At 36.5% G+C, this 12,311-nt stretch overlaps 2 protein-coding genes across 8 annotated transcripts in view; one reads left to right on the top strand and one right to left on the bottom strand.

Moving 5' to 3' along the window:
* kat80 (katanin p80) overlaps positions 1-10,568 on the bottom strand; it is a gene marked incomplete at both ends in the record, with an annotated part of 18,535 nt that extends 7,967 nt beyond the window's left edge. The window contains 2 exons of the mRNA XM_017632984.1: positions 10,225-10,442; positions 10,499-10,568. Of these exons, the coding sequence (XP_017488473.1) occupies positions 10,225-10,442; positions 10,499-10,568 (288 nt within the window). The remainder of the gene's footprint in view (positions 1-10,224; positions 10,443-10,498) is intronic.
* Positions 2,738-5,292, top strand: Mfe2 (peroxisomal Multifunctional enzyme type 2). Of its 7 annotated transcripts, none has more exons than XM_017632982.1 (3): positions 2,738-2,819; positions 3,267-4,025; positions 4,086-5,292. In XM_017632982.1, exons 2-3 carry the CDS (start codon positions 3,326-3,328, stop codon positions 5,171-5,173), a joined length of 1,788 nt encoding a protein of 595 aa, XP_017488471.1. In that variant the 5' UTR covers positions 2,738-2,819; positions 3,267-3,325; the 3' UTR covers positions 5,174-5,292. The 7 variants fall into 7 exon arrangements, with proteins under 7 accessions (XP_017488471.1, XP_017488470.1, XP_017488466.1 ...); XM_017632981.1 differs by having other exon boundaries at positions 2,739-2,831; XM_017632977.1 differs by having other exon boundaries at positions 2,742-2,922.
* Positions 10,569-12,311: the final 1,743 nt, after the last annotated feature.

The raw sequence follows: 12,311 nt of genomic DNA, 5'->3' as shown, positions 1-12,311 counted from the left end.
GCGAACTGCGTGAGGACCGGGTACATTACCAATGCTTGGAGGGTAGTCAGTGTTGCGTTCATCCCGAAGGCTGGAGAAGGCTCTCATGTTTCTCCTAGGGATTTTAGGCCTACCAGTGTCTTCGCTTTTGCTAAACACGCTTTTGCTATAAAACGCTAGAGAGACTGATAGACATAAACGCGATTCCTCGTGGCTGTCTTTCAAGAGCTCAATATGCTTATTGCAAGAAAAGGTCGGTGAAGACCGCCCTGCACACATTGGTAAAGTGGTCAGAGGAAGCCTTCACGCATGAAGATTACGCAGTAGAGGCCTCCTTCGATATCGAGGGGGCCTTCAACAATGTCACTACAGAGGCAATAGTAAAGTATATTCATAATCGGGGGTAGAAACCAACCTAATAAGGCTTATCTATAGCATACTTGGTGACAGAACTGTCGCGGAGGAGTAGGGGAGCGTCTGCAGTGTCAATAGGAGCACTCCACAAGTTGGGGTTCTCTCTCCCTTGCTCTGGATTGCGGTTGTAAACGACCTTCTACAGGAACTGGAAAAAGTGGAACCTTTGGTTAAGGTACGATTTCTATACACCCTTTTTGATCTGGCTCAAGGTTACCTGAACCAGGTAACTAGGTAGGCGATTAACGGCGGCTGTCGTGGAAGCCTAACATTGAGGAAAGGGTTGGAAAGGTGTCGGTTGCCTTGTACTGCTGCAGGGGAGCTAGGGCACTTTAAAACACGTTACCTCTCAAGGGCTAGTGATGGGGGTTCTGACAGCCTATTGTGCGATTGGTATTTATGCGGTGAGACTAGGATATTCAACTGATCCTTTCGTATCAGCTTCCAAGAGGAAGATGAAATGGAATCTCTACACTTTCTTTTAGACTGTCCAACCATCGCGAGGCTAAGTTGGAAGCATTTTGGCTCACACTCCTGAACAAACACTGAGCTCTCAGGGATCGAAATTAGCCGCATTCAAAACTCCGTAATCGGCTCGCGGCGTTAACTTAACCCAACCTAAGCTGTACTTCTTTGAGCTATGAAATAGTTGGTCACATTAGTTATTATACACTTCACACACTTCAGTAAAAATTTGCAGGTTCCAGTACAAATGAGTACTGACTTTTTGTTACTATATACATTTTGTTTATGTGGATAGGATATGTGTGTATAGACTCTATACTATAGATAAATAGGATCCAGTCAATTGCACGACACCTTCAAAAGATCGGAGAAGAACAGGACCTGGCGGGAGATTCTGTAACCAGTTAGCGACAATCGCTATCCACCCAGGCTGAAAAGTCATCGTGTAAATTGGCTCTAACTATTAATCTCCAGTTTGTTTACTTTGCCGTGGAAACACAACTCACCACAGCGAAATTACCGCTGTCCAAATTAGAACACCCGCCGGCATATGAAATTGAACACAGCCAAAGCGAAATGCGAAGTTCGCAGGGCGGCGTTTCGTGGCGATAGATTTATTTCTATCGCTCTGCTGGGCGATGGCGGCAGTACATGCCAAAGGTGGCCGTATGTTTTTTTACTTTCAAAGATTTAGAAGAAAACAGCATGTAACACGAATTACTTTTGATGGTTGAAAAATACAGTGAACGATTCGTTAAATCTGGCTTAAAATAAAATAATTTATAATAATTCCCCCTTGTATTATATTTGTTATCATTTCATCATTTCTAAAAATGGTTTCGTTTTTCAAAATATGGTCACCTCACTTATAAGTGCGACGAAATGGTATCAGCTGTTTTCGCTACCGCTCTAAGGGCCGGTTGTTCAATGTCTGATTTGCACAAATCAGAGGTAGAAGCTCCGGTTAAATTCAACGACTGCTTTATCGATCACATGTTATAAGCATGGTGTCAAAAACGTCGATAATGATGTCTAACCGGCAAGTAGTGATAACCAGACATTGAACAACCGGCCCTAATTCTGTTAAAGTTGGCGAAATATCAGGGCGAACGATGAACGACGGCATCGCCCAATTCGGCGAACTTCGCCGTTCGCCGGGTATTGTGTTTCAAGCATTAGTGTGTGCTGACTATGGTTGCCGTATAACGTTTTTCGGTTATACCATAATTTTCCTTTAAAAATAGAACACAACTTTGCAGGTCCTATCTAGTTGCTTTTCTGAAGTAAGTCGAGGCAAGTCCGTATGTTTTGTCATCGCGAATGACACCGAAATTATTACGCTCAATGCTTGTTCAATAATACATACGACATATTTTTACCGAACAAGATTCAAATTTTGTCGTATTTTGTTGTATGACTTGTAGCGCTTGTGTTACAGGCCCCTGATCTCTCACATACAACAATTTTTTGTTGAGACTTATAAACACTAAATTTGTATGAAAAAATGTCGCATGTGCTAAACTTTTAAATTATACGCCAAACATTTAAAACATACGATAAAATTATACCAAATATCTCGAAATCCAAAGGAGATATCAAAAAACCTAAAAAGCCATTTGAAAGATCTTGATGCGCTTAGTATAACTGCATTATTAACCCGATTTGGCCCAATTTTCACATACGACAATAATATTTCAGGCGCAGATTAATATTTTAACCAATTTATTTTTCAGGTTTCGTTTTGAGGAATTTAGCTTTTTTCTAGCGGGTTTTTATAAAAATCTGGATTTTTACTAGAAAATAGTTGGCAGCACTGATACACACCTAATACAAAACAAAGCAAATTATTTTATCGAAGACACAAACCACCAAAAACAAAAGCACGATAAACGTCAGACATGGCATTTCCAAATATGCAAACGCAGTTTTTGATAGCCGACCAAAGGTTATAAGTAGAATAGGTACGTGTTTTGGTAAGTTTGCAGTCGCCCAGTCCATAGCGTAGTGGAATTCATCTTCTCTAGCTCATAAAGTCAAGTCTACCATTTGCATAGTTTCAGCAAGGTAAGTTACAAACGAGTGCTTCTCAGCGACTTGAAACCACATTCTACGGATGCAGTTGGACAGATTTCGATTGTAATCTGTCTCACATCTAGTTAGTTGGTAGTATGGTAGTAATATTAGTCAAATTGAATTTCCAAAGTAGTCAGTCATGTGTATGTGCTTCTTTACATACACATATGGCTATGTAGTGAAATGTTGAAACGTTATCGGGCGTATTACCATTTACATACATTGGTACGACTAATGAACCCAATGGTAGATAAGTATGTACACGTGTACGTCGATTATCAAGTGGACTTTGGTGTGAAAGGGTATAATCAGATGTACATTTTAAATCTTTCCAGAATAAAGCCGAAATCAACTTCAAGAAATTAGTGACTAAATACAGTCAAAGCTAAGGAAAATGGCCGAACAATTGCGCTATGATGGTCGAGTGGCGGTTGTAACTGGAGCCGGAGCCGGTCTAGGGCGTGAATATGCCTTGCTTTTTGGTTCCCGAGGTGCCAAAGTAGTGGTAAATGATTTGGGTGGCAGTTTCTATGGCGAAGGCGCTTCCCAGCGCGCCGCAGATGTTGTAGTTGATGAGATTCGTGCACAAGGAGGCACTGCTGTGGCCGATTATAATTCTGTAGTTGATGGGGAAAAAGTAATTGAAAGTGCTATCAAAAACTTCGGACGTGTCGACATACTGGTTAATAATGCTGGCATACTGCGCGACCGGAGCATTGCTAAAACCTCTGACCAAGATTGGGATTTAGTGCATGATGTTCACTTGAAGGGCAGCTTCAAGTGCACACAAGCAGCCTGGTCGCATATGCGAAAGCAGAATTATGGCCGAATCATTATGACCGCATCGAATTCGGGAATTTATGGTAACTTTGGTCAAGCGAACTACTCAGCTGCGAAAATGGGTCTCGTTGGATTGGCAAACACTGTGGCCATTGAGGGAGAGAAAAACAATATTCATTGCAATGTTATTATTCCAACCGCGGCAAGCCGCATGACCGAAGGTATCCTTCCCGACATACTTTTCAATGAATTGAAGCCACATTTGATTGCGCCTGTGGTAGCATATTTGTGTCATGAATCGTGTGAAGACAATGGTAAGATGATTAAAGCACGATCCTAGCTATTTTACATATGCTAAAATTGAACTTATTTAGGTTCGTATATTGAGAGTGCCGCTGGCTGGGCAACCAAACTGCAAATTGTTCGTGGAAAGGGTAGCGTACTGCGTACTTCCATCGATGAAAAGGTCGTCTCGCCTGAATACGTTAAAAGTGTTTGGTCAAAGGTCACGGACATGAAAGAAGCCAAACACGTGGATTCAATCGGACAGGCATCTGGATATCTTTTGGAAGTGCTCGAAAATTTGAAAGAGGGAAAACTTGATGGAGTTTCTGATACATTCAAATACACTAACAAAGATTTAATTTTGTACGCCTTGGGCATTGGCGCTACTGTAAAGGATGGCAATGACCTAAAATTTTTATACGAAAACCATCCTGAGTTTTCAGCAATCCCATCATATTTTGTTCTGCCAGGCCTGTTACTAATGATGACATCAAATATTGTAGCCGATGCATTACCCTCTGGTAAGGCTGACCTAACAAACGTTCTTCATGGGGAGCAATATTTGGAAATTTGTGATGACCTTCCTATAAGCGGCACCCTTACTACTACTGGAAAGGTATTCGATATTATGGACAAAGGATCTGGCGCGGTTGTTGTTACAAATAGCGACACGTACGATGAAAGTGGTCGTCTTTTGGTTAAAAATCAAAGCTCTATCTTCGTAGTGGGTGCTGGAAAATTTGGAGGGAAGAAATCACCTATTGCTGGGGTCGTACCTACTGTAGCCGCTCCTAAACGAAATCCTGATGCTATAATACAATACAAAACGTCCGAAGATCAGGCCGCCTTGTACCGCCTATCTGGCGATTTGAATCCTCTACATATTGATCCCAATTTCTCTGCAATTGCTGGATTCAGCACACCCATTTTACACGGTCTTTGCTCGTTAGGTTTCTCGGTTCGAGCGGTCTTAGAAAAGTATGCAGACAACAAGTCGGAACTTTTAAAAGCTATAAAGGCTAGGTTTTCAGCGCCAGTTATACCAGGCCAAACACTAAGTGTGAGTATGTGGAAAGAAGGCAAACGAGTTCTTTTTACTACAACAGTCGTGGAGACTGGAAAACTAGCAATAACTGGGGGATACGTAGATCTGAAGGATACTTCGGCAAAGCTATAAAGCAACGATCTATAAAGGTCAATGCGTATATAAATATTACAATGTTTTTTGAGTATTTTGTGGTTATTATGGTGTATTTTCATATTATTTCAATTAAAATATTATTTTCTACTGCCTAAGTAAGTGAAGCCTTGTTGCTTATTGCTTTTTAGACTTTTACACAATATGTAGAATAATTTGCTTAAAAATTTCGTTAAGTGAGTGAAATGGTAGTATTGTCATATAAATGTCAAAAGGTAAGATTAGCACAACCCCAATAAGGACAACTCAGTAAAACTCAGTCGTTGGGAAAATGTCGGCAGATCCTAGAGTCAAAGTAAGACCTCAGGCATCGACATTTTTGACCCTAAATCTGTAACACTGTTTTTTTTGCAAAAGACTTAAGCGCCCATTAGTTTTCGAGATAAACTGACTGCTGTCTACACAAATTTGATATGGGCTAAGCAAAATCGACGTCGACGTTGAGTTCCACCGTCAGAGCTTTTAACGACACCCTCTCTGTTAACGGCTAGAAGAGAAACAATAACATCGTTACCTAAACGTGAAAAGGTGACAAGTTCATTTTTTTTTTTTTTTAATTATTCAGGAGGGACGAAAAATCGATGTAGCTTCGCAATATCTGTCATTCTGCATTGAAACAAAGTGGACTTAGGCCCTTTTCAGCTTTTTAAAATGTGTATATTCTACTTTTCAAGTCGAGGTTTAATATTCTAGAGATAATTGAAATATCAAATTAACTATAATGTCGCATATTCCCTTTTTATTTTATCAACAACTTTTGCTTTTGTTTAAAACTTTTAGCAGAAGTGAACTACAAATTCATTTAAGGAATTAAATCGTTTTAATTTTTCTGTGTTCAATTTAAAAACCAGTTGCAACTAGACATGCACAGTTGTGGTCATCTAATTAAGTTAGCGACATATTGACCATTGTACAAACATTCGAAAAAGCGATGCAGGTCTGACGACATTGATTAATAAATAATTCGAATTTGATTTTTAACAGGTGAAACTCTTTTCGAAAGAATAATTAAATAAATTATTACAACTTATTGTAACTTATTATTGCTGAATTATTGAATTGTAACCTGATCTATGAGCCTAAGATTTGATGACATAACAAACCAATAAAAAAGTCTAAGTTCGGGAGGAGCCGAACAATAAATACCCGGCGCAAGTATTAAACATAGTTTTTTTCCACCTTTCCGAAAAATACAATTACATGAACACCTTCCATAAACTTATATAGTTACATGTGGGCGGTATCACGCCTATTATCCAAAATTCCATAATAATGTTACTTACTTTTATGGGATTGTTATTAATATCAATTTTGTTTAAATTAGCGTCCTTAAATTTCCAAATCTCGAAGTTTCAATAATTTTCAGCGTTTTTATTTTATGTGGCAAGCACAGTACCGAGTTTGGTTCAAACGGTTGCCGAGATACACATATGTGGTCATAAGTGAGCGGTGCCCCGCCAATATCCCAAAATTTTATCATAAACATATTTCTTGCTAAAGAATTATTGCAAACGTCAATTTTGAATAAATTAGCTTCAGTATTTAATGATTTATCGAAGATTTCGTACTTCTCTAAATTATTGTTATATGGGATGTGGGCGTGGTTATTGCCCGATTTTAAAATTTTTCAGCCGTTTGGTGTGTTGTACCAACAACCATTCCAAGTGTGGGAGAAATTGGTGGAGCGGTTACCGAAATATATAGGCCCCTATTATGAGTTGCATTCGATCTTCGACCGTGGTCGAAAGTGCTGATCGAACGAATTTTATGGCGCTCATTAAATGAAGAATAGCGCTATTGTGAATTTCGCTCGTTTACGTTGTTCGCCGCTGAGAAGCTTTGTTTACAAATCGAGCAAACTAAATAGTGTGCTTATTATACATATGTAGATACATATATAGATTTGTGCAAATTAAAATGAAATAAAAAAGAAAGTGAGTTTATAAAAAACACGGTAAAAATTAGTACAACGGAGTTCTGGTTCTACGATTCGTCAGAGGATGAGAGCTTAGAAAACTGGCCAGGAGCAGAAAACATTTGAGGGAGTTTAAGTGTAGTGTTTCGAATATATTTTGACATACAATATATTTAAGAAGACAAAAAATTCGATACTCAACGAAAATTTCGACACGCTTGCATAGCTCATAATACGAATTTTACTTTCGATTTTCGATCTTCGATAGCGAGCGAAGGGCCATACACATGTAATCATAAGTTGGCGTAGCTACGGCCATTTTCCAAAAATTTATAATATTCTTATTTTTCGTCTAAAAATCACAATCAGTATCAATTTTGAGTAAATAAGCTCCAGGAGTTACTAAAATATCGCAGTTTTTTATTTCTGAAGTTACCGTTATATGGGCGATNGTTTTTTTTTTATTTTTTTTTTTTATTTTTTTTTTATTTTATTTTTTTTTTTTTTTTTTTTTTTTTTTTTTTTTTNTTACCGTTATATGGGCGATAGGCGTGGTTATTGTCCGATTTTGTCCATTTTTAACCGACTTCCAAAAAAGGAGGAGGTCATCAGTTCGTTGGAATTTTTTTTTTTAATTTTTTTTTTGTTTTTATTTTTTATTTTTTTTTTTTTTTTTTTTTTTTTTTTTTTTTTTTTTTTTTTTTTTTTTTTTTTTTTTTTTTTTTTTTTTTTTTTTTTTTTTTTTTTTNCGATTTCGATAATTCTTTTTGCATTGGAAAGGTAGTGCCTCAGATCAGAGGTGGTTCCATACTAATCTGGTTAAGATCCGATCAGTGGATCATGAGATGTTTATATATATGTATATTTTTTTATATGAGAGTTGAAGTTGGTTTTTTTTTGCTAAAAATTACTTGTCAATACCATCCATCCTACGCTAAAAAGAAGTACACATACCAAGTTCCGTTAAGATATCTCAATTTTTGCTCGAGTTATCGTGTGCACAGCCAGACTGACGGACGGACAGACAGTCACCGCTTAATCGATTTTTTCTTTTCATTCTGATCATTTATGTATATATTTGTCTATATCTATCTCGATTCGTTTTGCTGGTTACAAACAACCGTTATGTGAACAAAGTTATAATACCCTTGTGCACAAGTGCGCTCGGGTATATAAATGCCTTCGTATATTATACATATCGTCGTTTAAAGTACAAAACCGCGTATCAGCAAACCCTCGTATGTGAGGTTACCCATTCTATAGGCGAGAGTAAAACTTGTCTTATTTCAAAACGGTTCTCTCTTTTATCCCTAGTTATATCTTCGAGCTTCTCCTCCGATTTGTGGCGTGCGCCTTGATGTTGTCACACAAAGCGGAGCGACCTACAGTTTTACGCCGACTCCGAACGGCGATTGTATTTTTATGAGAAGCTGGTTTTCGTGGCAGAAATACTCTCGGAGGTTCGCCATTGCCTGCCGAGGGGCGACTGCTGTTAAGAAAAACCTTTTTTCTATATTTTTTGCGATGTTTCTTTGTCCAGGACTTGAACCCAGGCCCTGGGGAGTGGTAGCGCCCACTGCTAGCCACTACACCACAGCGGCTTATATCGTAAGTATCGATATTTTAGTATGAATGGATAAGGGCTTGATGTCAGGTGAGCAAATATCTTTTTTGGCACAAATGTCATTTACGAGGTTTTGCAGAACCACGTAACGCGGTTTTGTACTTTAAACGATGATTTGTATGTACATATATCTATTTAGATCAACAAACATTAAATAAATAAAGGAAAATTAGCCAAAACTGGTCAAAATATCGCCAACTTAATTATTACACAGACAAGGGTACATACATATGAATGTAAAATACATACGAATGGGTGTAGCTAGATCTTTTTTAGACTTGTTGGGAAAGTATATGTATGTACAAAAAGTAATAACATAAACGGTCATAAAGTAGCCAGTTTACAAGAATATTAACGATGCGAAACTTAAAACCTGCAACATAAAAAAATGCTTTTTTTGTGCAACTTAATAATAGAAAGTTCGTGCAAGTGAAATTAACTATGTGTTATTCCGCAAATTTATATTAATTTTTATTTTTATGTGGATATGTGCATACATACATACATACATATGTTCGTATGTAAGTACTTGTGTGCATCTCGCGTAATAACGAAATTTATTTGCTCATGATTTTGCGAGCATTCATATTTATTTATTTATTTATTTATTACGGCTCAAAGCCTAATAGCGCAAAATATCTATACAAATCAAGCATTTCGAGCGATTGAGCTGAGAAGGTAGTTCTTAAATGTGTGGGCACGGAGAATGACTTGTGGGGAACTATAATTATGTTTACATTTATATGTATACATGTGCATACATACGTACATACGTAAGAATTCCATTCGCAAACATTTCTAAGCGCTATAAACATAGCTAGTTTTATACATATTTTTGCGTTTTTATTTCGTTTGTCTGCATATGTTATTTTCTGGCGTTCGCAATCTTAATTCATAAAAAGCGGCTAACTTAAGAATGAAGAGCAATAAAACGGTCTTAAACCTAGTCTATTCTTCTTCTTTATTTTGGTCGATTCCAAAACAGCACGCCAGTTATTTCATATATACATATTGTACATACATATATTTGGAATCTCAGAGTGCCTAATTAAAAATTGATGCGGCATTAATAGAGCATAATTGGATGAGGTTGAGGTTTAATTTTTCGTCTTAAAGGTTGCAGTTAATAAAACACTCGCCCACATGCAAACATGTACTTATATGTATGATAGCCCAAAAAAAAAAACAGAAACACTCCTACGCAATTAAGAGTCACTGAACGGGCTGCTGCTTTGAAATAACAATTTATTGTAATGCAACACAACAAAGTCTGCTATTGAATACACAAATTAAAAAAATCTGGTAGTTTTAAGTGAATTGGTAAGACTAATATACTTTGGACTATAATAAAAGGTAGGTTACAAGAAACCAAGAAATTTCGGTGTTGCATAGGTTATTTGAAATAAGATTGAGCGATATTTTGGGATTGTTTTGAATTGATTGGTATTTTTTTCTTTTGCACTGTACTATGAATGAAATTTTGTAACTTACCTAACGGTGGTGTCGTTACTACCAGATACCACATATTCCCCGGATGGATTGAAGTCTAATGTGCGCACGCTTTTCATGTGGCCATTCAAAGTCGAGCAGATGGTCTGCGCGTTTAAGTCCCAGCGTCTGATAATACCAATATCGTCCGCCGAATAGACGAAGTCATCATTGTAAGCGAAACGTACACAATCAATCGGTCTGTTATGTCCGGTTAGTGACTGAAATTTCGACAATTGTATTGGGGGTTTCAATATTAACACAGTGTTCTGCTTACCATGAACAGTTCTTCCCTACCGATCGCCCATAAATTCACATTACGATCTTGTCCGCCAGTGACTAATACACTNAAATAATTTATTAGCTAAATAAACTTCACTTTTATACAAGAATGAGAATTCCCGAGATTTCAAATATATTTGCTTTCCCAGCTATCTTGCATGTGTCGAATACGTCGCCACTGCCGTCAGCGCTGTTACCGTTTACCAATTCCACAAGTCTCAATTTTTAACTCAAGAATTTTTCACGCACTTGTCGTCGCCGTCGCCGTCACAGCCGTTAATTTCACGCAATTATCTATTTTCGTTTCAATTTTCGCGATAAACGTACATAGATGCTTTGGCAATTGTAAAAATAAAACACAAATCTTTTATTTCTTATTTTGTATAAAATGGAAAAGAAAACAAAATCTTTTTTCTACGTCGCCGTCGACGTTTACATTGACAGTTGACAGCCGGAATCGGTTAGGGACCGAATGCACTACCGGAATCGGTTAGGGACTATCAGAGAACGTATATTTATCAGAGAACGTATATTTATAGAGAAGGTCCAAGAACTGTGAATGCCACATTTTTCGAGCCAACTAAACTGGCGAAGCGCATTTTAAGAGCGACAAATATTTGGAATACTTAACAGCGAAAGCAAAATTCAAAGCAGAAAAGAAGAATGTTAACAGAGCTAAATCTCACGAGAGCGTTTGGAATGTTAATTAAATATGAATATTGATGATTTTTGTGATATTTTTTGCAAATTTTTCAAATAGAAAACCCAAGTAAAGAAAAATAATTATTTTTTCAATGATTTGTACAAGTAACATGAAATTAAATCGGAAATAGTATATAACATTTTCCGATTTTTGTGATATTTTATTAATAATTGCAAATAGAAAAGTCCCATGAGTTTGTGTTTTTTGTGAAAATATTTTTTGATAAAAAATCCTTTTTCCCGGTGATTTCTACAAATACCGTGAAAATAAATCGAAAATGTTATATAGCATTTTTCGATTTTTGTAATATTTTGTTAGATTTTCAATTATAAAACTTTTTTGGTATTAGATTTTTTTGTAAATAGAGTTTTTAAGGGAAAAAATAGTTTCTTCTCGGTGATTTGTACACACAACGTTAAAATAAATCGAAAATATTATATAACATTTTCCAATTTTTGTGTTATTTTCAAGTAAAAAACTGTGGTATTGGATAAAAAAAAACAGTGAAAAGAATTATTTCCATTTGTTTTGGAGATCTCACAAAACTAAGTCGAAAGTCTGTATGAAGTTTTTCCATATTTTTGATATTTATGGAAATAATCCAGTTTTTAAATATTTTCGACTTTGAAGCTTTTTTTAAAAATACAAAAAATCTGAAAACGTTGGATTTTCCCAGCAATTAGTAAAAATCTCGTTAATCTAAGCCGAAACTATTTAAGAAATTTTTCAAAATTTTCAATATTTATGGAAATAATGCAGTTTTCAAATATTTTCTAGTGCAAGAAGTTGCCATTAGATGGGTCGCAGCTTCGCTACTCATGTGCTTATTTGTCCCCCACATTGTCATTTACATATCTAATTTATTAATAACTAAACCTAAATTTATAAAGCACATATTTGTAAACTTCATTTCATTACCTATTTCTGCTACCAAATTTTTCATGCATCCAAAAAGCCAAACAAATGAGAATGTAAGTATGTATGCATTTATAAATGTACATATAAACATACATATACACGATTGTTCTGCTTTCGTCTTCCCCTCGCAGCTTCCATCCACACAAATTATTCAATTTCTGCGAATTGGAATTGGCATTTTTTACAC

Source organism: Rhagoletis zephyria, unplaced genomic scaffold, assembly GCF_001687245.7.
Source record: "Rhagoletis zephyria isolate East Lansing unplaced genomic scaffold, Rhagoletis_zephyria_1.1 Rzeph_scaffold_10893, whole genome shotgun sequence".
Classification (NCBI taxonomy): Eukaryota; Metazoa; Arthropoda; class Insecta; order Diptera; family Tephritidae; genus Rhagoletis; species Rhagoletis zephyria.
This window is presented reverse-complemented; position numbering and strand designations above follow the sequence as displayed.

Excerpts from the sequence above, each read along its gene's own strand:
- Mfe2 (XM_017632982.1), top strand. The coding sequence starts at position 3,326 with ATGGCCGAACAATTGCGCTATGATGGTCGAGTGGCGGTTGTAACTGGA. Across the intron at positions 4,026-4,085 it reads TGAATCGTGTGAAGACAATG|GTTCGTATATTGAGAGTGCC; the intron begins GTAAGATGATTA and ends GAACTTATTTAG.